The sequence below is a fragment of the Botrytis porri genome (genome assembly GCF_014898465.1).
Source record: "Botrytis porri strain MUCL 3234 chromosome Unknown BPOR_003, whole genome shotgun sequence".
NCBI classification, from domain to species: Eukaryota; Fungi; Ascomycota; class Leotiomycetes; order Helotiales; family Sclerotiniaceae; genus Botrytis; species Botrytis porri.
In genome coordinates, this window is record NW_024066077.1 from 2,877,560 (window position 1) to 2,902,700 (window position 25,141).

The 25,141-nt window shown below is 40.5% G+C and overlaps 5 protein-coding genes across 5 annotated transcripts; 3 read left to right on the forward strand and 2 right to left on the reverse strand.

Annotated features, from left to right (window-relative positions):
- On the forward strand, nucleotides 1-1,873 carry EAF01_002865 (uncharacterized protein; the record flags this gene model as incomplete). The annotated part of the gene is made up of 5 exons (XM_038911119.1): nucleotides 1-168; nucleotides 199-337; nucleotides 420-550; nucleotides 893-1,405; nucleotides 1,441-1,873. The coding sequence occupies 5 exons, from the start codon at nucleotides 1-3 to the stop codon at nucleotides 1,858-1,860; spliced, it is 1,371 nt and encodes a 456-aa protein (XP_038774041.1). The 3' UTR covers nucleotides 1,861-1,873.
- Nucleotides 1,874-3,488: 1,615 nt separating this feature from the next.
- Nucleotides 3,489-7,371, reverse strand: EAF01_002866 (uncharacterized protein). Its single transcript, XM_038911120.1, has 8 exons — nucleotides 6,850-7,371; nucleotides 6,710-6,800; nucleotides 6,569-6,603; nucleotides 6,263-6,521; nucleotides 5,986-6,205; nucleotides 4,634-5,933; nucleotides 4,030-4,538; nucleotides 3,489-3,946 (listed from the first exon to the last, which is right to left on the reverse strand). Exons 1-8 carry the CDS (start codon nucleotides 7,051-7,053, stop codon nucleotides 3,898-3,900), a joined length of 2,667 nt encoding a protein of 888 aa, XP_038774042.1. The 5' UTR covers nucleotides 7,054-7,371; the 3' UTR covers nucleotides 3,489-3,897.
- Nucleotides 7,372-8,783: 1,412 nt separating this feature from the next.
- Nucleotides 8,784-9,835, forward strand: EAF01_002867 (uncharacterized protein; the record flags this gene model as incomplete). Its single annotated transcript, XM_038911121.1, has 4 exons — nucleotides 8,784-9,057; nucleotides 9,373-9,451; nucleotides 9,508-9,712; nucleotides 9,767-9,835. 4 exons carry the CDS (start codon nucleotides 8,784-8,786, stop codon nucleotides 9,833-9,835), a joined length of 627 nt encoding a protein of 208 aa, XP_038774043.1.
- Nucleotides 9,836-11,531: 1,696 nt separating this feature from the next.
- Nucleotides 11,532-13,371, forward strand: EAF01_002868 (uncharacterized protein; the record flags this gene model as incomplete). Its single annotated transcript, XM_038911122.1, has 3 exons — nucleotides 11,532-11,657; nucleotides 11,710-11,793; nucleotides 11,875-13,371. 3 exons carry the CDS (start codon nucleotides 11,532-11,534, stop codon nucleotides 13,369-13,371), a joined length of 1,707 nt encoding a protein of 568 aa, XP_038774044.1.
- A 6,650-nt stretch (nucleotides 13,372-20,021) lies between these two features.
- On the reverse strand, nucleotides 20,022-21,641 carry EAF01_002869 (uncharacterized protein; the record flags this gene model as incomplete). Its single annotated transcript, XM_038911123.1, has 3 exons — nucleotides 20,022-21,163; nucleotides 21,217-21,280; nucleotides 21,332-21,641. The coding sequence occupies 3 exons, from the start codon at nucleotides 21,639-21,641 to the stop codon at nucleotides 20,452-20,454; spliced, it is 1,086 nt and encodes a 361-aa protein (XP_038774045.1). The 3' UTR covers nucleotides 20,022-20,451.
- Nucleotides 21,642-25,141: the final 3,500 nt, after the last annotated feature.

Consider the following 25,141-nt stretch of genomic DNA (forward strand, 5'->3'; position numbering starts at 1 on the left):
ATGCCTCCGTTCAGCTATGCTAGCTTACCTCAGCTTGATTCGAGCACTATTCGCCTCCTTTCTCTCATGCCCAATAGAGACGAAACCGCTGCTCTACAAGGCCAACTTCACAACTATTCTCTCCAAGAGTCGGACAAGGAAGCCCATTTATACGGAGCTTTGTCGTACGTATGGGGTGGCTTCGATGATCCTCCATAGTGTATCTATATAAATGGGAATTCCCTCCCCATCACAGCGAATCTGCATGCAGCCTTGCTACATCTTCGAAATCACACCCTTGATCGAGTCACATGGGTAGATGCTCTCTGCATCAATCAGCCAGATGATCAAGAGAAAGGTCTCCAGATTCAATTGATGCCGAGGATCTATGGCCAAGCCACCCGAGTCATTGCTTATTTCGGAGAAGCTGCAGATGATAGTGATATGGCTCTCAATACGAGTTGCAGCAGATGATGAGAACGAAAAGCCAGAAATTCGTTGGCCAGCAAAAGGAATCAAGAGTCAATCCTCAAATTGCTTAAAATACCATGATTTCAGCGCATCTGGGTGTGTAAGTTTACAAGTGACGGTATATTTGAAAGTGGAAGCTGAGAGTAGCGAACTACCCAAGGAAGCTCCCATTCTTCCAAGGTGTTTGATTGAATGTACTGAATTATTCCAACAGTCTCAACATTCCAAATATTTTGAGTGCCCCGAGTCAACCCGAGATCCCAATTGATTTAGATTTTCCAAATTAGTTATATATCTGAGATCTTTTCAATTTTCTGAGTGGTCTGATTTTCGAAAGTGGTTTAATCATATAAAAACCCATTGAAAAGCATCGAGGGACTCCAGTTGTGGGAAACTCTCACTACGAAGGAATACTCGAAGAAGCTAACAGGAAAATTTGTAGGTTCTCCAGGAGGTCGGCTTGGCTCGAACTATCCTAATTATCTGTGGTGCAGTGGAGGTAAACGGGTATACGTTCTGCTCGGGTGTTAGCAAACTGGAAAGTTTACTCGAAGATTATTCGGATTTACAAAGTTTGATCTGTCCAACGATTTGCTTGATAAGAGGATCAATTTTCCGTCCAAAGTATATCTCAAGTCCACTAGGCGATCTCTCTCTAGGTGAGCTGATCGATATGTATCACAACCACAAGGCCACAGCACATCACGACAAGGTGTATGCCTTATTTGGCATGTGCTCTGATAATTTGATCTCGACTGGATTATTACCCGATTACACGATTCCATGGGAGATACTTCTTCGACGGCTTGTCAATTTCATCCTTCACCAAAGTATGTCGTCTAGAGAGGCTTGGGATGATAGGGAAGCGGCGGTAATCAAGAATAGTGGTTATGTTCTAGGGCATGTTTCCTCGATAAGGAATGGCATAAATCGATATCCTGGACAGTACATAGAAGTCACATTCAATAACAGACCAATTTTTTTTTTCAGTACTACAAGAATTATGGGGCACATTGGACACTCCAAGCTTCTGCAGAATCCATTCGAAAAAAAAATGATATTGTTTGCCTTCTAGAAGGAGCTTCAAAGCCAACTGTTATTAGAGCATTTGAACACCATTTTGGTATCATCATGATTACAGTCAATCCACGCCAACAAACACATAAACATCGCCCGTTTCAATTGTTTATGTCTTCGATACCTGATCACTCACATGAATTTCTACTTGTGTGGCAATGGGGATTGATTCCGGGACAGCATTCTTCGTCACTTCAATTGTCACAAATGGAGATCAATTCTGTAGTTCCGGACTATCTGAAGACCAATACGATCAAAGCAATGAGATCATTCGAAGTGGCAATGATTCTAAAAGACACTGGGGACCTTCTTGTGGCAGAAGCTAAGCTTTAAAAAGATATCGAAAAATGCGAGGAATAGCTTGCAATAGACGATATACGTATCTTGTCATTATAAGAGGCACTCGCGTCAGTATACTGAGGCTCTAATCGGTGGAAGGTGGCTGAAAACCTGCTCTTGGAGGTGATAAGGACCAGACAAGATTTCCAAGGCAAATGCCATCAAGATATCTTAAATGGTAAGATGGAACTTGCAAAGGCTTATATAGACGAAGAAGTCCTTTCCAGGCCGCCCAGAGCCGAACAGTGGCGGGGGTTTAGGACAGAATTGTTGGAAGCAATCAAAAGTAATAGTCGAATTGAAGAAAGGGCCATGGTACAAGCAGCAGAGTACCTCGACGAAAGAATGTTCAAACTTCTGCTCGGCCTCGAAAGAGATAGTGTTTCAGTTCACAAAAGATTTAGTGAAGGCCATATCCAAACCTATAAGAGGCGATGGAAAGATCCTTATCCCATTGGAAGAAAGAGGAATGGACAGCGAGATGACAGAAGATATGGTACAGTTCATCTCCAAGAATTGTGGCCGGAATGCAATGAAGTCGTTGATACAGAAACGCAGGGCTGATGTGAAGATTACAAGCGAATTGTTGAAGGCGGTCGCGAAACGACGGGAAGCTGTTGAACAGATTGATATGCTGCTCGATGGAAGAGGTGCGGATATATATGTTGATAGCGGATTGTGGGCAACTGTAGCGCGAATGCATTATCCGCATACTCTTGTGATGATGCATTCAATACTCAAAAAACATGGAGCGAATATAGCCATTGCAGAAGAGACAATAATCACAGCAGCCGGGAATATATTATCAGAAAGCTATTCGCAAAACAAGGGGCGAATATATGTATTACAGAGGAAATCATGATTACTGCAGTAGGGAGTATAAGCCAGGGCGGTACAATTGTTAGAGAATTATTAGCAAGAGGGGCGAATATAGTCCTTGCAGAGAAAATGGTGATTGCTGCAATGGGGAATATAGACCATAGGGGAACAATTATTAGAGAGTCATTTGCACAACAAGGGGCGGATCTAGTTATGAGAGAGAAAATCGTACTCGCTGTAGTGAAGAATATAGATCATGGGGATCTCCTAATTCTTCGAGGATTATTTGCAGAATAAAAGGCGAATATAATCATTACAGAGAAAAATGTGATTGCAGCAATAAGGAATATACATCAAGGGCCAAGAATCATTCCACTATTACTTGAAAAGAGAGGAGCAGATATCAATATCACACCGGAGGTCATGAAAACAGTGTCAGAAAAACAAGAAAAGATAAGGAGTTCAGGCTGGATGTTGCGATCGCATTGTTGGATGATGATGGGATTATTTGAGAAGCGAAGAGCAGATATGGTGTCACAGAAGAAACGGTGAGGATTATTATAAGTGAAACGGAGTTTTCGAAAGAATTTCTGGCGCTTTTATTCAAAAAGCAAGGAGAAAAACTTGAGAGTTACGGAAGAAATGGTGAGAATCGTTGAAGAAAAATTTCCCAGGGCGACCGCGTTGGAGATGATGAGGGACAATATTCAGAAATATAGCAGTGGTACTAGTAACACAGACTAGCAGGCCATTTATCCAATCTTTCACATGATAAATTCTCGGGCTAGGTGTATTCGATTGAGGAAAGATTCATGTATTTCTGCGTACCCATGTTTATGGATACTTATTGTGTGAACTATGAACTATGAACTACGAACTGTGAGATATAGGTATAAGTATAAAGGTAGACAGTGCAAGCAAGCAAGTACATAAACAGGAAGATTCATAGAAACACAGTTATTGAGAAATGCGAGACGTGGCGTCAGTCATTAATTGAATTGGGGTTGAAGGAAATGCCGATTGAATCCGTATGCGCAATTTATTGCATGCATAAAATCTGGGAATAAAGTAGGAAAAAACACCCTTTCCAGTCATCCGTCATTGCTTTCTTCCGACTTCTTCTCCAGTCATTCTACTAATTGTAGATTTCCTTCCTTCCTCCTCTGTCACACTTCCCTTGCATATCTCCCCGTCCTATCTGACCCAACCCAATTAAAAAATCCAAGTAAAAGACTCCTTGACTTCGAACGTGGTTTTTTGTCTACAAATAAATAGAACATCATTAGCACGCGCATTCCAAAACACTCCAAACAACGACATAAGCAAAAAAAAAGGTCCACTTACCTGATATCTTCCGCACTAGCACCAACCCAAGCCTCAAACTCGCCCTCCTCGGCAATCCATAGCCCTTTCCCATTTCTCAACGATTCATCCCAGTATCCTAGCGCATATTTATCAATCACGATATCGACGCTTTTTTCTTCTCCAGCTTCAAGCTCTACCTTCGCGAACCCTTTCAGTTCTTTTTCCGGTCGGACTAAGCTGCTCTTCACATCGTGGATATAAAGTTGTACTATTTCCTTTCCTTTTCTAGATCCCGTGTTTTTGATTTTGAGACTTAGGGTGATTCTATCTTGATTTGAGGAAGAGAGTGTTTGGGAGGAGAGCGTAGGAGCAGAGTAAGAAAATGTTGTATAAGAGAGACCGTGACCGAAAGGAAAGAGAGGGGGAAGTGATAGGTGATCGTAATGGCGATAACCGATGTAGAGGCCCTCGCCATAGAGCGAACGGAGGTTTTCGCCAGGCCAGGTGTGGTAGGTTGGGTTATCTGAGAGGCGGACTGGGAAGGTTGTCTATACGGGGAATGATTAGATGAAGTTTCGAGTACGTGGCAAGGGACAGAAACAAAAAAGAAAGATGCAACGTGTCGAACGGACAAAAAACTTACAGGTAGTTTTCCACTAGGATTTTCGAATCCGAAAAGGACATCAGCCAATGCATTACCAGCTTCTTGCCCCTGATACCACGCTTGTAAAATGGCTGGGACCTTCTTTGCCCAAGGCATCGTTACAGGGCTTCCAGACTGATTAACCACAATTGTATTTGGGTTCGCCTCCACAATTGCATCAACTAATCGATCCTGACTACCATCACTCGGTAAATCCATAGTTTGACGATCATAACCCTCACTTTCCCACTCCGCATCCAATCCCACGATTACAATCGCTACATCAGAGGATTTTGCCGCATCGATAGCTTTTTGCAAATAATTCTCAGCATCCGCTTCTTTGTAACCGATACGACAGCCGCCTGTTGCATGGGTTTGATTTACTTGTGCTTGTTTGGACAATGGTCGAATTTCATTTGTTGTTTCAGCAACCAATTTTACTGGGACATTGGCTTCGAGAAAGATATCAAAGAGAATATCTTTTGACCCTGAGAACATAGCTTCACCTAGATCTGTCCAATTCCACAAATCTACTTTGACATCTCCATTTACAAGAAGTCTTCCGGGACCGACACTTGAGAAGGAGAGGGTATGTAAGCCGGTCGTGGTAGGTGTCAGGATGGTTTTTGCGCGGATGGACCAGATGGGATTTACCTCTTCTGGAACCGAATCCCAAAGGAAGAGATCTGTGTTGGTACGGTGTTGGATTATTCGAGGGGTTCCTTCGAATTTATCGCCAATGTGAAATTCGAGATTTACGCCTTGGGCGCCGGTGGAAGTGGTACAGTAGTCTGCTGCTAGAGGAAGCCATTTGTAGGTGTGACAACCTAAGGCGTAAGTGACATCTATTCCGCGGATTGCTTTAATGCTATTAAGGGGTATAGTGTTGTAGTAAGGATTCAAACTAGCACTACCTCCACCCCCTGCAATCGCGCGATTGGCATTTGGTCCTATGACTGCAACTTTTGTTTGAGAGGATTTGATTGGCAAGATGTTATTCTCGTTTTTGAGAAGGGTTAATCCTTCTACTCCCGCCTGACGAATCAAATTTCTAGTCTCTTCTCTGTTGTCCTCAGCTTCGGGGGCTTCGGGTGTCATATCTGATCCTTTTGTCCGTTCAACGAGATATAGTACGTTTGCAGCGGCTTTCTCAACGGCTTCTCGGCTTAGTTCACCATTTTTTATTGCTTCGATCGCTTTTTCGCCACGCCATTTTGTTGAGACGGGCATTTCTATGTCACAACCTGCTTCGATGGATTCCGCAATTGAGTTCGTTCCACCCCAATCGGACATAACCAAACTGGATTTTGTGAGTACACTTGTATGTCATAAAAGATTGGAGACAATGTTACCCATCATAGCTCCACTCTTCCCTTAAGATTTCTTTTAGTGTGTGGAAATTACAATCTGCATGAACGCCATTGATCAAATTATAGGAGGACATGACAGCCCAAGGATTAGCTTCTCGAATGGCCATCTCGAAAGGTCGTAAGTATAACTCTCGCAGAGGCCTCTCTTGCACAACAGAATCAATGGTTAGTCTGAATGTCTCCTGTTCATTAGCAACGAAATCTGTGTACACAATTAGCCAAACGCACGTGACGAAGCCATAGAGAGAAATGGTTTTACGTTTTATTGTTGCAGCAATACCCTTCTCCTGCAACCCCTTGATATAAGCGATGGCAAGTTTTCCTGTCAGATAAGGATCTTCCGAGAAAGATTCGAAATTTCTTCCACCTAATGGACCGCGATGTAAACAGACTGTCGGTGCCAATAAAACCTGAGCAGATCGAGCTTTTGTTTCATCTGCAAGGTGTTGTCCGACTTCATGGATAAGATCGGTGTTCCAAGTTGCTGCTAGTGATATACCGCATGGAAACAATGCGGCCTGAATTTGTTAGAAAGTTCCTCTTAGTGGAGGTAACTTGAGCAAACCTTTGTTCCAGCCTTGAAAACGGCTCCACGAGCACCTATAGTTGGTGTTAATACCAATGCAAGATGAAAGCATGGAGGAATCTTGTATTGTATGGACGAATGTGAGGGATTATGAATGCTTAAGAGAACATGAAGATTTACCATTTGGGCCATCAGATGTCTTGAATGCTGGCACGCCTTTGGAAGGAATTGATTTTGATCTCCAGAAATCTGCAGCCACTAGTAGAGAGACCTGAGAAGTTCATCAGTAGGGTACAGCCAACAAAACAAAGGAACCTTACCTGCTCTTCGAGTGACAAGGACGCCGCCAACTGACGAGATTTTCTTCGAGGATCAAGTATAGCATGCTTTTCCAAAGGACTTTCGGGAGGAGATATTTCGGAATCTGGTGTTGCAATTGTATCTCTACTCGAGAGGATGTCCGAACCATCTTCGAACCTATCAAATATAGGATCAGAGATCTGACTGTCTGGTGATTCTGCCATTTTGGCGTTTCAGTTAAACGATTGAAAGGGGATTACTAAAACGGAAAGTTGTATCGTAATGTGCTCTTGGGATATCAACGAATGGATGAAGAATTGTATGATGCTAGCGTGCGGCGAGGCAGAGGAGTTGTGCCGCGTGTCTAATGAACAATGAATTCTCCGGATATCAAAGAAGAGTTAGAATGACTAGATGGAATGGAACCAAGAGATGTCTTATAGAGCTTAACGCTAGAGTAGTACGCGAGAAGCAACCTACATTGCATATAAACTCGGTATCAATCTTTCCAGAGACCGACACCCGATCAGCTGGTTTCAATTAATATTCCTCATAGCCGGTGCTCTGCGGATGAGTTTCCCATGCGCCGCACAGGGAATCAGATAAGATGTTATAGAATATTACAAATAAAACATGGATACACTTGTCCCATGCATAAAATGGCTGAAATGGAAGTTAATATGGATTCGGTATAATGGTTGCTACAGGCTGGTGCTATTCTGACAACCTGCATACCTTGCAAGGGATTGTTGGTGCGACTGGCCCTTGTGAGAATAAGCTTCTATCAGATCACTGATAATTTTGCTCAGTCTTGGGCAAGAAACAATCGTCAATCCAATAGCAACAACGGTATGAGCGGACCGGCTCAGCGATTTTCTTACAGTTTAGGAAGGTAAGACGAGCTCTTGCAATGGTTCTCGTGAGAGACACTAACGGAAATTGCCTTGCCATACTGGCAAAATGCAGAAAATCATCGTGGAACAAGAAAAAAGAAGGAAGTTCAATCAACTCGAGCATATACTACCCATCCTCGCCAAAATTTCAGCTTGAAATGAATATCGGGAGGCAATATGTAGAGATCTCGCCTAGGTAATATAGTGTATTCACCTAGGTGGTATTGTCACGTCTTCGAAAAGCTCCCAGAACACGGCATTGAAAGCCCATGGTGATGAATACTCTGTTGAGATGCGTCTGCATCAGTAAAGCGGACATACGGGCCGGATTCGCCTCCAATAAGCTTTCGTTTGTACCATAAGTACGATCGTAGATTTGGGGATGTATAGATACGATCCGAAACCTCTATTGACCACTCGGAAATGTGTTGATACTCACGACGGATAACTTCTGTGTAGATCTCAATGTCATGGTAGCTTTGTTCTCTGAATTTTATATGCCGACGTCGAGGCTGTAAAAGTGTGTGAAGTTGAATCAACTACAATGTAAAGAGAATACTCGAGGCAAACGCTTGGACTAACCAGTTATGGATAAATTCTAGAAGCAATGGATGATAGGTCATGTGACTCTCCCTATCAATTAGCGCTGCAGTGGAGATCCATTATTCATTACCTATTCGGACGACACGGAAATCTGCCCGCTCCAGATAATCAGAATCATGACTCTCACACCGCGATGGCATTATCAATTGTTATCTTAAAGCGTACTCTTACATACTCTTCTACACTTCAAGCTTTATCTCAAGTGATACTTGTACTCTCACCGGAAAGACAGAAGTTTGTGTTATTTCTCAGCTTCAAGATTATGTACTCACTCACGACTAACAGTAACTCTCAGGTATAATATCAACTGCCTATAATCCGATTTTCATATCAGAAACTTTCCTCTCCAAATCTGTCTATTTTTCACCTATGCAAGATCTCTATAGTTCGTGAAACTTAACTACCATAAATCGTTCTGAAATCTGCATATCATCTTGCATTTACGCCTTCCGAGTATAATGGCTGAAACATCAAACCACCATGAATCTATTGGAGAACCCGAAGACCCACTCGAATTACCCTTACGAGAAAGAGATCAATGGGAATCTACTGAACTCTCAGAATTGGAACACATCAGGCAGAATTATACACACGCTTCATCTACTCATGCATTGGGTCCTGGTAGTACAGCACCCAATGGATTTTGTGGTCAATTGGCTTTTAGTGTCTCGAAGTTTTGGAGACACCAAATCAGTGTGACCGTTGACCATGTTGCATGCAGAGATCATCTCGGTATGTATCCTTTTATCCGTTTCTCAATATGGTTCAGGCGATTTATCAACGACAAGGTATATTACCTATTATAGAATCCGGCGTTCAGGGCCGAAATACTTCTATTAGTTGGGAGTTCATTTTTATCCATCTTCTTCCAGTCCTCTCTACATTAAGTTTTCTGTCAGAATCTTCCATTGAGCCTTGGCATACTATACTGTCCAAGACTGTACTGTCGCTACCCAGTAGTTCTTGCTTCTGTATAGAAATGATCGTTTGCTCTACACGTTTCCCGTTTAGCGTCTCGTAGACGGACTTATTGGCTAATTCTATCAGCTCTCGAACGCACTTTCTTAGCATATCTCAGGACTTCACTGGCCTTGTCAATGCTAGGCGTATCAGTTGCACAACTATTGTATGTTTTCTTTGCAGTTTATTCATACCGTACTCATTGTATTGATACATATCCAGCCGATTACAGCATTCCCCCACACCAAATCCATTAATAGGGTTCTTTGTACTTGGAAAACCTCTGGCTTGTATATGTCAAGGTGCTGCAATAATAACCTTATTGGTAGGAAGTATCAGAAGTTGGAGACATCAAAATGCAATTGTGAGAGGTAAAGCTCTTTCAGGAGGATTTGAAGTCATTATCATCGGAGTTGGATTCTTCTTTGTGAGTAAATTTCAACAGTATTGTCATTAAGTGAGCGTTACTGACTAGACTCAGATTTTCCTAGCGTTCCTTGTGCTCTTGATTGTTGTGGACATCATAAAAGAATATTTGAAGTCTGATTGAGTGGTGATGCTCATTAGCTGACCCTTGAACTATCGAATGTGATGGACAGATGACCTCTACTTCGGACTCTCCGGACTATTATTTCCTTGAAGCAAATCATTATAAGTCTGCCCATCTGACTTCGGTTGATCGGGGGAATCGGGGACGTATATATTAACGGCCAAGAACATTCCGCTGTTGCACGTGCTTGGACTATATTGGGAGGACAGAAGTATGGTTGGTTCTACTCTTAGGCACTAACTGCCGAACAACGGGAGTTAGGTGACCATAGAGTTGATGCTATTGTACATGGGAAACTGATCATGGGGAATTATTGATGGATAATTTCAACCTGCATATGTAGCAAAATAGCACAAGCTACGGAAGATTTATGATGTGCCGGATGTTGTGATGGGAATACCTGCATCCGGATGAGCAGTGTTTTCGGCACGGCGTTCCTTTTCTAACGATGTTTATACAAGGGAAGAAGTAGCGAACCATGGTATAGAATAGATACCCATTCTCTGATATGACAGCTCTCGTAGCACTTTGACTTGTACTTCATTAAACATACTTTGCCACCAAATAAATACATGACTATTCAATTGCTGTTGATACATTGTGGATGCTTTCAGTGATATTTTGTTACTACTGTCTCACGTTTTCATCTGGGCGATGGCTGACATCAACTCGGCTCATTCCAGTTGTTTTGCTAGAACAATGACATAATGATTTGATTGTATATTCTAAGCCACAACTATACCGTGGAAACAAATGCGATGATGGGTTTCCAATAACAGCAACTACCATGACCATGACCATGACCATGACCATGACCACCACTACCACGACAATAACAACAAACATTGAAGATTAGGTAGGGATATATAATCACGTGATTTATCATCACATGCATTTCTCAGTCAAGTGTATATACTTGAAAGTGCTGAGGCAGTGAGGCTTCACTCAAGTTTTACATTATCAATTCTACTATTTTTATTTACTCTATTAGGTATATAGTAGTTACTTTTATTGATTTACTTACTCTCGTCATATCTTTCTTTTCTCTTGTTATTCATCCATTACCATCCCATTCCATATCCATTCTCAATCCCAATTCATTATTCATGCCGTAATTCATACCGTATTTCCCCCTTTTTCTTATACCAAAATTCATTACGGCTGGAACAACGGTAGTCACACCAGCATTCATTGATATTGATCAGCCATACCATAACCACACTATTGGGTACGGAACACGCATTAGATACGCATTAGATACGCATTAGATAAATTGCGTAATAATCCCTTCCCTTTACCTGGTACGAGACTGAAACACAAAACACAAAAATCATACCTAATCATTTGATAACGACTTGGTAAAGATCCGAAATCGCAAGCAACCAAGCAACCAAGCAACCAAGCAAGAATTCTCAAAAAAGTCGCGAGTCACCAAAAACAAATCATATCTGCAAGTTATTGAAGAGAGGGAGAGAGAGGCGTCATCTCGAAATCATCGGGTGCCACGCCACATTTCATTCCTACACTCACTCACTCTCACTCACTCTCTACGCTGTACGATTACAAATACTTCTTCAATAAATACGCCCACGCTTTTCTCCTGTCTTTTCTTTTTTCCAACAACAACATCAACAATAACATACTGGTAAAGAGACAGACAGAGAGAAAGAGTTCTTACTCTTCAAATCCTTCCAAGATGGCATGGTCAAAGTCAACACGCATTCTGGTCATGCTATTGATCGATGCGGTATTTTTCATCGTAGAATTGGGTGTTGGCTTATGGGTTGGATCATTGGCTTTAATGGCAGATGCCTTTCATATGGTGAGTAGCTGAGAAAAGGGTAAGAAGTGTATTGATGCTAACGTGTATGTAGTTGAACGATATTATCTCTCTCGCAGTTGGTCTCTGGGCTGTTAAAGCTGCGCGAAGAAATACCACGGATAAATATTCTTTTGGAGTAAGTCGTCGCACAATTTACACCCACCTTTACCGAACGGAAAGCTACATTACCAAGGCTAGAAACTAACAACTTGTGTAGTTTTTAAGAGCAGAAATCCTGGGCGCCTTTTTCAACGCCGTCTTCCTTATTGCGCTTTGCGTATCCATTGTCCTCGAAGCTGTCGGACGTTTCTTCGATCCACCGGAGATTGGTGAACCAAAACTTATACTCATTGTTGGATCATTGGGATTGGCATCGAATTTGGCTGGGTTTTTCGTATTAGGTGGACATGGGCATTCTCATGGCCCAGGAGATGGACATTCTCATGACGAAATGGCCGATGCGGAAGAAGGACATGCGCATAGTCACAGTCACAGTCATGCCCACGAAAGCAACTACGAAACATACAGAGATGAGGTCATTGAAGAAAGTGGAATTGCAGGCGAAGTTTTCCCCGAAGCTGTTGTAGCAAAAGCTACCGCCAAACGACAAGTACAATTTACCAAACCCGATGAAGATGCTTCGACAGCTCGCGATAGCAGCAGTATCATGACTAGATCGCCTAGCAGAAGTTCCAAACAACATTCTCATCGAAGACGAACGAGCAAGTCCCAATTCTCTAGTTTGGATAACCTAAGCATTCACCCGGCAAGCTTCCGACAAGACATCATCGCTGCAAGCAAGACACAACTGGACGGAATTGAAAGCGAGGATTCCAGTGAACCAGATGACGACATCCATGCCAGATCGGGACCAGCACCAACTGAAAATAGTCCTCTTCTTTCGCACAATCACGACCACCACGCAGATACTCATGCTCATAGCCATGATCACGACAACGAAGGCCATCATCATGAACATCGTTCGAGTCGTCAATCTAAGCACGCGGCGCATAATCACAACAACAAATCCAAGAAGAAGTCTAGTGGTCATGGTCACAATCATGATGATATGGGAATGAATGCCATGATACTTCACGTTATTGGTGATGCTCTTGGAAATGTTGGAGTTATTGTCACTGCTTTGATTATCTGGTTGACTAACTGGCCTGGTCGTTTATATGCTGATCCTGCTGTATCACTCTTCATTACCATCATTATTCTTCGATCCTGCATTCCATTAACCAAGGCTACCGCTCAAATCTTACTACAAGCTACACCAGATTCGATCGATGTCGCACTCATCAAAGAAGATATCGAAAATTTCGAGGCTGTGAAGGGCTGTCATCATGTCCACATTTGGCAACTTAGCGACTCCCAACTTGTTGCATCCATGCACATACAAGTTGCCTTCCCAATTGGAGAAGATGGCGGAGAAAAATATATGCAGTTGGCCAAGGAGATTCGAGAATGCTTACACGGCCACGGTATCCACAGTGCAACTCTCCAACCCGAATTTTGTCTTGATAAACATCATGACCATATATTTGATGGCTCAGTCGGATTAGATGGTCAAGTTCAAACAAAATGTGGGATGGAGGATGACGATTCATGTTTACTCGAGTGTATCGATAATTGCAAGGGAAAGGGATGTTGTTCGACACAGGCAGTAGAGCCTCAACATGACCATTCAGACCATGATGGTCACTCTCATTAGTTTAGTTTAATGTTTCCTTTGTTTTGCATCTCTCGTACCACGAGTAAGATACTCGCTTTTTATGTACCTTTAACTTGACTCGTTTCTTCTTTGGCATTGAAAATGGCATTTTGGGACGGACTGGTAGTGAAACGTACATACACATACAGTCGATTGACTTGAGCCTTAATGATGGGTGCGAGACTTGCGATATGGCGTTTGGAGCAGGTCAATTGACTTATTTTTGCTGGGGAGAGATGAGAAAAGCTAGGAAGGAAATGGATATATCATCGATTTTCTCAGTACAAGACAGGAGTGAAGACTCTTATAAGCGAGCTTCACCGAATGAGGAAATTTTGGTTAGAATAAGTTTCGGAGGATGGCGGCGAGGGCAATTTTTTACTGGTGTCGAAAAAATAATAGGGTGAAGAGAAAACCTTTGTACAGTACATATGAGTAGTAGGGTAAAAAAATTCTTGGGTGGTTGGTGGGTAGGGGATGCAATAAGATAGGATGGAGATAGGATGATGCGCAATAAAATTGATGATTTTATAGACCTGTGGGTTTTATGCAGTGCAGTTCATTGTTACCTACTTTGGTTACTTTGGTGTCGTTGTGTCAGTGAAGGGAGAGGAGAGGGAGTGTAATGCCATCCCCGAAGCGAGGTAAAAATGGTGATAGCTAGCTCTCCATGTCTTTTTTGTCCTCGACCGTTGACTTGAGTGAGACTGCTTGTGCTAGTGTAGATGGTATTGTTTAAGAACGGTTAGCGAGGATTTGATGATTTGATATTGGGCTGTATGTGGTTATTAGAGCTGGGGGTTCATGGAAAATGAGATGGAAGATGGAGAGGGAAGATGGAGGGGTATAATTCTGGGGGATGGGATTGAAGGTGAGGGGTCGGGGTCGGGGTCGGGGTTGAAGTTGGAGTTTGAGGGTTGGGATTGGGGAGGAGTTTTGAGGGTTGGAGTATTGAGTGGATGTGGTGTGTTTTGGAAGCCTTTGGATTAGCTTGGAAATGGAAATGGAAACGAGGATGATTGCGGCAATAGTGTTTGGAGTCTTTCAGTATTGCTGTTGTGATAACGATCACCTGTGAATCGTCTCGTCTCGTCTTGCTACTGTCACTGTTTTTGTTATTGTTAGTGTCGCTTTCACTGTCACTGTACTTTTCTCCCTCGGCTTCTTCTTCCTTCTCCTTCTCCCTTCTTTTCGCTGTCGTTGTTGTGTATTTCCTGTCACCCACTGTATGAAAGTCTCATATATCATCTCTAAATTGGAAAGGAGAAGGAAAAGAGAGAAGAAATTCTGTTCTAAATTTGGATAGTATATCCCTATTATATCATGCATAAGCTAGATTCTCTCTCTCTTTTCTAACCTGCTGCTGTTCTCTCTTTTTTGCGTTTTCTTTTATGGCGAGGAAGGGAGGGGATGTAGGGGGGGGGTTTATATGTAGTAGAATTGGGGAATTAGGGGAGGCACTGGACGGATCGGGTGGAATTAGTATTAGTAGGATTGATGGACTGGGGGGTTTGTGACAACCTTCCTTCTTCGAGTTCGTCGAATGAGCTAGGCCGGAATGAGAGAGTTATTGATGCTCTATCTAATCATCTCTCGGTTTCGAAATCTTCAAATTTATCCATTTCTCTCTGATTGTAGTGTATCTTTTTTCTGTTTGACGACCGGTGCATATTTTGTGGAATATTCATGGAGAGGAGTATAAAAGCATAGTGTTCCTCTCTTATATTTTTTCTTTTTTCTAGGAATGGGGGTGTACTCCACACACACTGCAGCTATGGATACGGGATTGATATTGAGAGTGTGGTTTGCTTATAGTTTGAAGGGGATTGGAGGAGAAGAGGGGATTAGTCGTGTAGAGACGAATTTCTATAGGATTTGGAGGATAGGGTGAATGAATGGGAGCTGATATTATTATTTAGGAGGATTTGTTGGCAGTTTTTCGAGGACTCATCACTCCTAATTTTATATTAATTGCTGCATCCTTTACTACTGCCGTTCTTACAGTCTTCGATTCTACATATCCCAAGAAGAGCATAAGTGTTCTCATCCTCCTAACCTAGACTCCACAATATATTTCCATCTCATCGTTGAAGGAAGCAAAATTTTGATTAGCAAGAAGGGTCACATCAATCGTCCTAGATGTCGCGGGTAACGATTGTTTCTATCCTATATTTTGTAAAGAGAAGAGAGATATCTATACGATTCGGAAATCTCGTGTGAAAGATAGGAAGAATATGGAGACAAGAAATGTATGGTATTCGAAGCGTATAGAGAGAGAGCAAGTATCAAAGAGAGATGATAGTGAGACTTACCATTTTGCACTACGTGGCCACATGGTGAGAGCTTTTGGCATCGAGGTATATAAACTTCTTGCTCTAAGTCATCAGGATCTCTAGATATAGATAGAATCGTTCTTGACAAGCTTCTGTCAGGTGGTGGGTAGGTTTGGGAATATCTGCCTACTTATGGTATTTGATCTGTCGAAGTTGAGAAACCTAAGGGGAACACTGGAGGAATTTTGTCGAGTTTGAACTTGGTTGTATCGGTCATTGTCGCGAAGGAGGCTCTTTTACTGACGGAATATATCCACTCTCTATTGTTGCCGTCATACTTCTTGCCGCAATCACAAGTTTCAATCTTGTTTTTATTATTCATTCGATGAGTATTTATTCACCTCATGGATAGCTTCACTATCTTTCCAATTCTGTCTTCGCCCCTCCTCTATTACGCCATATATATCGAGCAAATATTACTGTTCTGAGAACTCCACAATCCTTGGGTCCCTTCGGTGCTCGAAATAGTCTGTCTGACTTTTTATGCTTTGTTTTTTTGAAGGTAGGGTGGTTATATACTGTAAATTGTAATGTGATTAAGAGTCAGAAATTTGAATGGGCTTGTGAAGTTACAGTTGATGGCGTAGTGTAGTCAGCAAATGTTAAGGAATGAGCGTAAAAAGGAAAGAAGGAGGGGCTAGGACGATCCGAGAAGGATTTTCCTGGGTTTGAGTATAAAGGAACAAGTTAGAAGATAGATATTTTTCTATGAAAACTAGATGATGTTAAAAGTATAACAATTTAGGGGTAGAGTTCGCACTTAAGAGTCAGTGAGTGTACCAGAAAATTTACAGGTTTCCTGTGACCGTCTGGTCACGATTCGAGCCTCATTTTTGTTATCGAAAAGACATTAATTAATGTAAGAGTTATCGAACTTACTTATCGCACCCTATAAATTTTGTGATAAAATCCCTACAAAAATAATGTTTTTGTATATAATTAAAAAAGTTGATAACTTTTTAAATTTAAGGAATTTCATTTTCAAAACTTTAAAATAAGTAATTAATACTATTCTTTATTGAAAAAAAAAAAAACATATTTTATTTTTAATTATTTTTATTTATATAAAATTGAAGTTGAAAAAATTGAATTTTTTTAATTTATAATACTTTTCTTATATGAAATAAACAATTTTTTTTAGAAAATTCATGATTCTTATCTTTAATAACTTATAACTTTATAAATAAAATAGCTTTTTATATATATAACTAAATTAATTCTAAATCAATCTTGAATTCTTTTTATCATTTTATGTAAAGTTTTAGTAAAGAAATAAGGTTCTTAAAAGCTGAAAAATCAATGGTTTTAGCGAGGAAATCGAAATCTGTACGGTGAGGAGGTTCTAGAACTCTTATATGAAATTAATAAGCTTATGCATACGAAGAAAACATAGGGCAACAGTTACTTGTACCCTAGCTTATGCTAGATACTCTATGTGTATAAATACCAACACTCTGTTACATCTATCGATTTATTGTTAGGGGATTAAACGGGGAAAGAGATACTAGGGGATGTAAGAAAGAGATGGAAGAGATCTGTCTGTTGTGACTAGGGTTTGACGGTTTGGTAGATAGTATGTACCATGATCTTGATAAATGTAACTTATCAGTTTTGTCGTCACTTCTGTCATGATACCCAATGCTTACATTGTCAACTCAATCATGATTACTCGTTCTTTACTGCCATTAAATTTGTACAATCACAACGAACTCATCTTTTCATGCTAGGCCCAAAGCCTCAGTCCTTACGTCTGGAATTACTTTCCAGATATCAGAAGTCTTTACTCTCTCCATCTCATTCCATCGAAGATACCCGAAAGCTTTGAGCTACAAATATTAATCCGTTACTTTTTTCGATCGTCTCCATTTTTATATAGTCGAGATATCTAGATTATTTGATCTGGTATAGAGCTATCGTGTACCCTATTCTTTAGAAAGTTTCTCATGGTGATCCATCACAGTTAGACGATCATTCACTCGTCACACTTTGTTTACTACGGCTTAAGCAACTATTTAACCCTCGTCTCAGTTCCAAAATCAATGTAAGAATCTATTGTAGCAAATTCCCAAAAGAACTAAGGTCTTACATTTCGGTAAGCCCTGGCCCAAGACATAGCATCCCAGAAGGTCTCCTTGAATTTTTGATATTACTACACGCACTTATTCGAAAGGACGAAACGAAACTCAATATTGTCACTTCTGCACTATCGTCACCAAAAAGCCCTAATTTCATTGTTAGCATTACCACTACCATCTCCACTATAAGATTATCCTTCGTTCCTCTCTCGAATTTCATTCCGTCAACAAAGCTAAGCCCTAGCACCCCATTCCATATCGAGAAACCTTCCTTCGGATTGGAGATTATCTTTGCCATTGTCCGGGTTGCTTAGTAGCTCTTCGTTCTTGCATTCTCATCATCTTACCCCTTCAATATCTTATATAGTTAAAACAATCGATCTCAGCTGAAACCTACGAAAGTGTCAGTCACTAGCTACCGGTCACGCTTTCACAGTATGCCTTGTATTCACCCTTTCGAACATCGAAAAGGGCCCGAGTCTCTTCTACATCTTTGCTGACATTTACAAGAAATCTGAGCGCTAAGGTATATTGAGAAATATCTAAGCTGATGCAAGCACTCATAACATAACATAGTCGCTGCTGTGTTTTGAAGTCTATGGTTGCTGTAATGTAACTCCATTACAAGAGTCTATCTTATTCTCACCGGCCGAACCATATACTTCACATCCCGTTTTATACCTAAGATAGATCTATGATATATCACATCAATAAGCAAGACTTTCGGAAATCCCAGCGAGTAATTGAAAACTAACAAACATTGTAACTTCACAAATCGAGAACGAATAGACTAGAGAATATACTTTCTCGATTCGTACATACCGTTAAATAAAATATCCCGGCTAGAACATTACTACGATAAAAGCTGTTCACTCGAAAATTCAACAGTAGGGATCTCAATCAACGATATTGAAACCGAGTAAATAATCAACGATATCGATCATCATACTGTAAGACAATGAAACGCAAACAAAATCAAAACCATTCAAAACTCAACGCCTGCCACTCTAGATACTACCTCGACAAACTCTCCTGCTTCAATTTCTACCTAGCTCGATAACATACTAAATTTTTCTCTCCAACCTGCAAAGATATCCCACAACATCTTCAGAGGTATTGTATGAACATTGATCATTAGGATCTAGTGAATAGCTTCAATTCATTAGCTACTGTATTGCAGTCGTTAGCGAATGCGGAATACAGTAGCCCTAAGCGAAAGCAGAAGAGACTAGCTCTTCTTGTAGCGTCTATATAAGGCCTACAACTTCCTGTACTTAGCTAGCTCTTTAGACAGAATACAATATAGACATTTAGGACCTACGAATACCGTGGGTGCTACGTCTTCCGTATCCTTCTCGAACCAACAGGTATCGAATTTCCCATCTGCCGAGATCACTACTCAAGATGATAGATTTACACTCTCCCGAACTCACTCTCACCAATCCCTCTCATCTCCTTCACTAATCAACCAATTAACACAATCAATCACACATGAGCATTAGAAACTAGCGACTTCGAAACATGTATGCGAGAATCAATGCGCACCTCGCGAGTGTCTCTCTCTTCCTGAATCCAGTGTTAAAGATTTGAATGGAACGCTGGATCGGGATAAAACAATCAAAAGTATGAGATACATGAACATTGCAACAATGCATAAGTAAACACAACCTTACCATACTGACAATGAATCCTCGTCCACAAACCTCCAAAACAACAATAACAAGAAGAATAACAACAGTACAATAATCTACACCAACACCAACGCTCCCCCCAAAACAGCAAAAAGTCCACTCCGCCATTGAAATTCCGCTCTTTCCCTTGCGAAAAAAAGGAAAATATCCTTTATTTCTGTTTTCTCGCGTGCAATCCTAAACGGACTCTGATTCGCACCTTGGACCCCTTTCTAGGTATTGTTCAAAACATAATATGGAAAGAAACCTGTACAAGATTCGATATCAATTTATACTTCCTCGCCCTACTCCCCGAGTCACTCAGATCCTTTATTTCCCCTTCCCCCACCCCCCAACAGTATCACTCATTCATTCACTTATCACCCATCACTTATCACCCATCACTTATCACCCATCACTTATCACCCCATCCCCACCTAGAAACCTCTCAACCACTTTTAATCAGACAGACAGACTGACTATCACCGACAGCAAAATCCCTTCCTTAAAGTAGCAAAGTAAAAACATAATAATTAAATTCTTATTTACCAATCCGTCCTCCCAAGAATATAAACAAAGTTACAACAACAACTAATCATAAACCCTTCTTCCCTTGATTTCCCATCATAAAAGCCGCTGCAAAAAGGTATAATACCGCTTAGCGCATCGTCTCAATCATAAAATAACAAGAAGCGCGCTAAAAATATGTACAAACATGCGAGGATGTTGGATTTCCGAGTTTGGCGTGTCCGGTTGGTGGAACTTGGTGGCTCTGTTTACCGAGTGGTATTTGATCGCAGAGTACACGTGCCTTTTCGTATAATCACGACCTGTGAATTAGATGTGCTTCTTTTCCCCCACAGCTCCCTCCAGGTTTCAGCATCGAATCGAATCGATTGTTCTCGGGATATACCCCGCACATGCCGCTTCTGAATTAATCTCACCCCCCAAAACTCTAAATCTTGACTTTGAATTCAAATCTTAATTTCACTCCTCATATCATTACCTGCGGAAACGACTCCCGTCCATCTCATGCACCGTTCTTGGCTGTTCCATCTCGCTCGGCTGTGGTGCATAATAACCCTTCTTATCCGCTATCCCGATACCCCCTGCCTCGCCCAAGTTTCCCCTAGGGTATCCCGTTCCAATTTCACTCGGACCATACTCTCCATGCCCAGCCATTCGGTGTTGGTTCTGCATATAAGCTCCTTCTGTAGGCTGATATCCTTGTGAATTCTGATTTGGATTTTGATATTCTTGGCCGGGAGCTCCCGCTTCATTCTGAGGAAGTTGATTCGCCTGTTGCTTTGACGCACGTCTTTTTCTCCATAAAAACCACCCAAGAGCAGCGATAGCGAGGATACCACAGGGAATAGCGATTCCGGCACCAATGGCGACAGCGTGATTAGAAGAAGAAGATGACGAGGTTGCGGAAGGGAGAGGGGCAGTGGATGTTTGGGAGGCGGCTGACTCGGAGGTTGCTACTGTGCTTGAACTAGATGTGGTGGTTGTTGATATCGATGAAGTGGTGGCGGAAGATGTAGCAGATGTAGAAGACGCAGAAGATGTGGATGGTGAAGATGAAGAAGATGAAAAGGTGTAGTCGAGGGGAACTTGAGCGAGGAGTTTTGCTACGGGCGAGATGTTGAATATATCTGAGTCATTATCGCAACAGGCAAAACTTCCTACACCATTGGCGCCTGTATCACAACAACTTTCTTGGGTCAGTATCGAACAATCCAAATTTGTTTGATTGGTAGAACATACTATTCTGTTGTCGATGTTATAGCTCCATTACAAAATCTTATACCAGCAGTTGAACTTCTAGCATCTGAGAATTGGTTAGTATTCCCAGCCCACCAACGTAACTTATGTAACTTACAGCTATTACATTGATTTAAACAAGCTGGATCTTGCCATGTAGGATCTGTACATCCAACTCTTAAATAATCTTGGACATCGCCATTTGCTTGTTGACAAACACCATTTGAAAAACATATAGCACCAGCTGCGCAACATGAACTATGACCTGTTGTTGAATTATCACATCTATACCCTGCATTGGCATTATGTTGTCCATTTATAACATAACATGTTGTTGGTGTATCGGTTGTTGCAGCTGATACTAATAAAGGTAAAGAAAATGAACGAAACGATAAAAACTGTTTTCTTATTGACATTCGTGAAGCCATTATTTGTGTAAAGAATGTAGTAATATGCCAATATAATTGGAGGGAAGAATTTAAAAAGTTAATGATGGGTAAGTAAGGATGATATGAGTGTAGCACAGATCAGAATTAACCAAGATGTGGATATCTAGTACTGTACAATGTGAGAAAGTCTAGAAAGATTTGATCTGATAAACCAGCTTCTGAATTTACTAGTCCAAGAAGTGATATGAAAATCAAATAGTTCTTAGACTATGAACGAACGTAAGAGGATTGGAAAACGAGAGAATGAATGAAGAGCACGAGAACAAATTATCAACCAGGTCTCAAGGAATCGCTCAGTTTAGGAATAGCTGAAGGAGTCAACACAGCTTACCTTCCCATGAGTCCAAACCAACCTAGGGATTGTACGTAAAGGATTTATATGGGTCTCATATCCATAGCCCTGTCAGATATATTCCCCGTTTTCCCCAAGAGATACAACATGGTAGGTTGAGCCCCCATCATCCCTTGAATGAACATGAAAACCAACATGGATCCCGAGAAATATCCAAGCCAAATCTAGTCGCCGACTGGAAGAAAAGCATGGCGGTTAAAGGAGATTCTAGAAACTTATGAAAATGAGATTCCAATTTTCGCGGCATACATCGTACAGTGAAAATGCAATGAAAACGAAAGTATTTTTATCTAACAGGAGGATTTGATTGCGACGTCTTCTCTATAACGTTAAGCGCGCTCAACTGGAAATTCAAGACTGATAAGAAAAGAGTATCACGAATATGAAACACGAAAGGGATCTTGCCTGGAAAGTGGTGGACCTCCAGCATAATTTTCCTTTCAGACCTTCCGTCGGACAATGAAATAATGGAGAAGAGAAGCGAAATTTGATGAAGGGGTGGATAAGAATTGAAGCAATGTCGAAAGCAGTCTGGCAATGAAGATCAGGATGGTAAGCGAATCCGATTAAAAAATAATACTACTACCCGACCACGTTCATACAATGGAGTTAAAATAAACTACCAACAACCACCAACAAATGATGAGATCTTTCAAACGCGAATGTCTTTAGAATCATACCTTGATAGGGATATGAAAACGCAAACTCAGGATACTATATCAATAGATACCTCCTCGGATTCACATATATACCACAATTTTGAACCCTTTGTTCTTCTTGAACATCCTGTCTAATCTATCTCACCCATTCCAATCATACAGTGTAATTCATCATGCAAATATACTATCAATATCATATAATCTACCTGACCTGCCATCCCCTAATCTCCTCCAAATTCCCAGCTCGCTTCAATTGACCTTACCCATTTCCTTCACCACATACATAAGGTTACCGCGCCCTAGAATATCCAGCCCCCAATCGAATCTCAAACCTGCATGAAGATCCAGAGTATGAGACGAACAACCTCAAAAATAACCTCAAATGCAGCGATTATTCCTCGTGCTACGGTTACATTTCGTGTGGTGAGTACCCGAGTGTATGATTTTTATTATATTATGAGTTAGCGATTTTCTTTTTTTTCTCCTCGTGTTTCTTGGTTTGATCCTATGTTTCAGAAATCGGGAATGGATACATGGAAGTTCATATCTCCATTATCGAAGTGAATGAACAGAAATTGTTCGGAATTACATTCCCACCTTTATGGAATATCGCGTGGGAGAAACTACTATACACTATCACCAAGACCCCGCTGGAGTTCTGAAATCAGTAACATAACATAAAACTGAAAGATAGATCTACAAAAAGTCCCCCTCACAAATCCCTACCGAGAAACCCAAGAAACCCAAGAAACCAATCTCCAGCAAGCTGCAGCATATTCACATGACACGAATACATAGCCTGCACAGCACACCACAGGTATATATAGATGTACTCCGTAAGCTTACATTTTGTGTCTCCACCGCTTACTCACTCACTCACTCTCTCACTCACTCTCTCACTCACTCTCTCACTCACTCTCTCACTCACTCTCAATCGACGTACCGGTACTCAAGAATCTATCCAAGAATTCCAAGTAAAAAGCATATTTCCCATGATGACGTCTCTAAACCAAATAAAAGTACCAATCTAGATATTCGGCGGTACCATCAAATTTCTGGGATCATATCTATATGAACATATTGACAAAGTATATAGCGTACAAGTATATCCTCTCAAATTCCATACATTCACTATTATCACTTGAATGATAAATACTAGAAATAGTACTTTTTTATATATTACTATCAAAAATATCAAAAATATCAAAAATGACATTTTTTAAAGTAGTACTTTTAATATTTTTGTCCTAAATACTTTTCAAGAAAATAACATTTTGTTCTAAAATTTAACTTCTTAATAAATATTAATCTAATTTAAAAAATAAAGAAAATACTACTCTAATCTCAATAATATATTATCATTTAATTTTTTTATCTTATAATTCTAATATAGAGAATATGATTTAAAATTTAGTTTTAATAATAAATTAAAAAAATCTCGTATCGAATATAACTTTAATAATTTTAATAAAATACTTTAATTTCATTAATCTATTTAATAAAGAAATATTTCTTTTGAAGTCAAATTAATTTTAAAACTAATCTAGAATATTTAACTTTTAATTTCAAGATTAAAGTGTTAAAAAAATATAGAATTTATCTTTAATTATTTTTATTTATAAATTATATAAACTTAAAATTAAAAATTAAAAAAATTGAAATTTTCTAACTTATAATACTTTTTCTACAAAAATCAATAACTTTTTTAGAAATTTTTTTATTTTATTTTTAATACTTTATAACTTTATAAAAAAACATTTAAAGATAAACTAACTTTTTATATATATAAATATTCAAAATAATTCTAAGTCGATTTTGAATTCTTTAGATTATTTTATATAAAGTTTTAGTAAAAAAATAGGGGGATTAAAAGCTGAAAATTAATGGGTTTCGAAATCTATACGATGAGGAGGTTCCAGAACTCTTATTATTTCTAGTATTTATCGTTACTTGAAAGATGTCTCCCCTCCTCCTTCTACCGCCGCCCTATCTCACTATCCGCCCATTCCATCATCCTATCAAACCCAAACCCATTCCGTCCCACCAAAACCTAGACTCCAAGCCAACCCTCAAAAGTCCCAACTATCTCCTCTTCTCCTCTTCTCCTCTTCTCCACACACAACCCTACCATCCACCCACCCATCCATCCATCCATCCATCCATCCATCCCACAAACCAAATCGCAATATCTTCACACCACGCGCAACTTTCCCATCATAATTATACTTTCTCCAAATCCCCAACCCCCAATCCCCAATCCCCAGGGAAACCTAGAGTGCTCTGGATTTCACGAGTGGCTATACACATTGTATATCGCCCAATGACAACCTTGCCTTTTCTACATAGAGCTAGATAGATATCAATATACATGTCTCCCAACCACCAACCAGATACAGTAAACAGTTGCACAATCCCACAACCATACAATCGCACAATAGACGCAATGGGATGAGATATTCCTATCATTC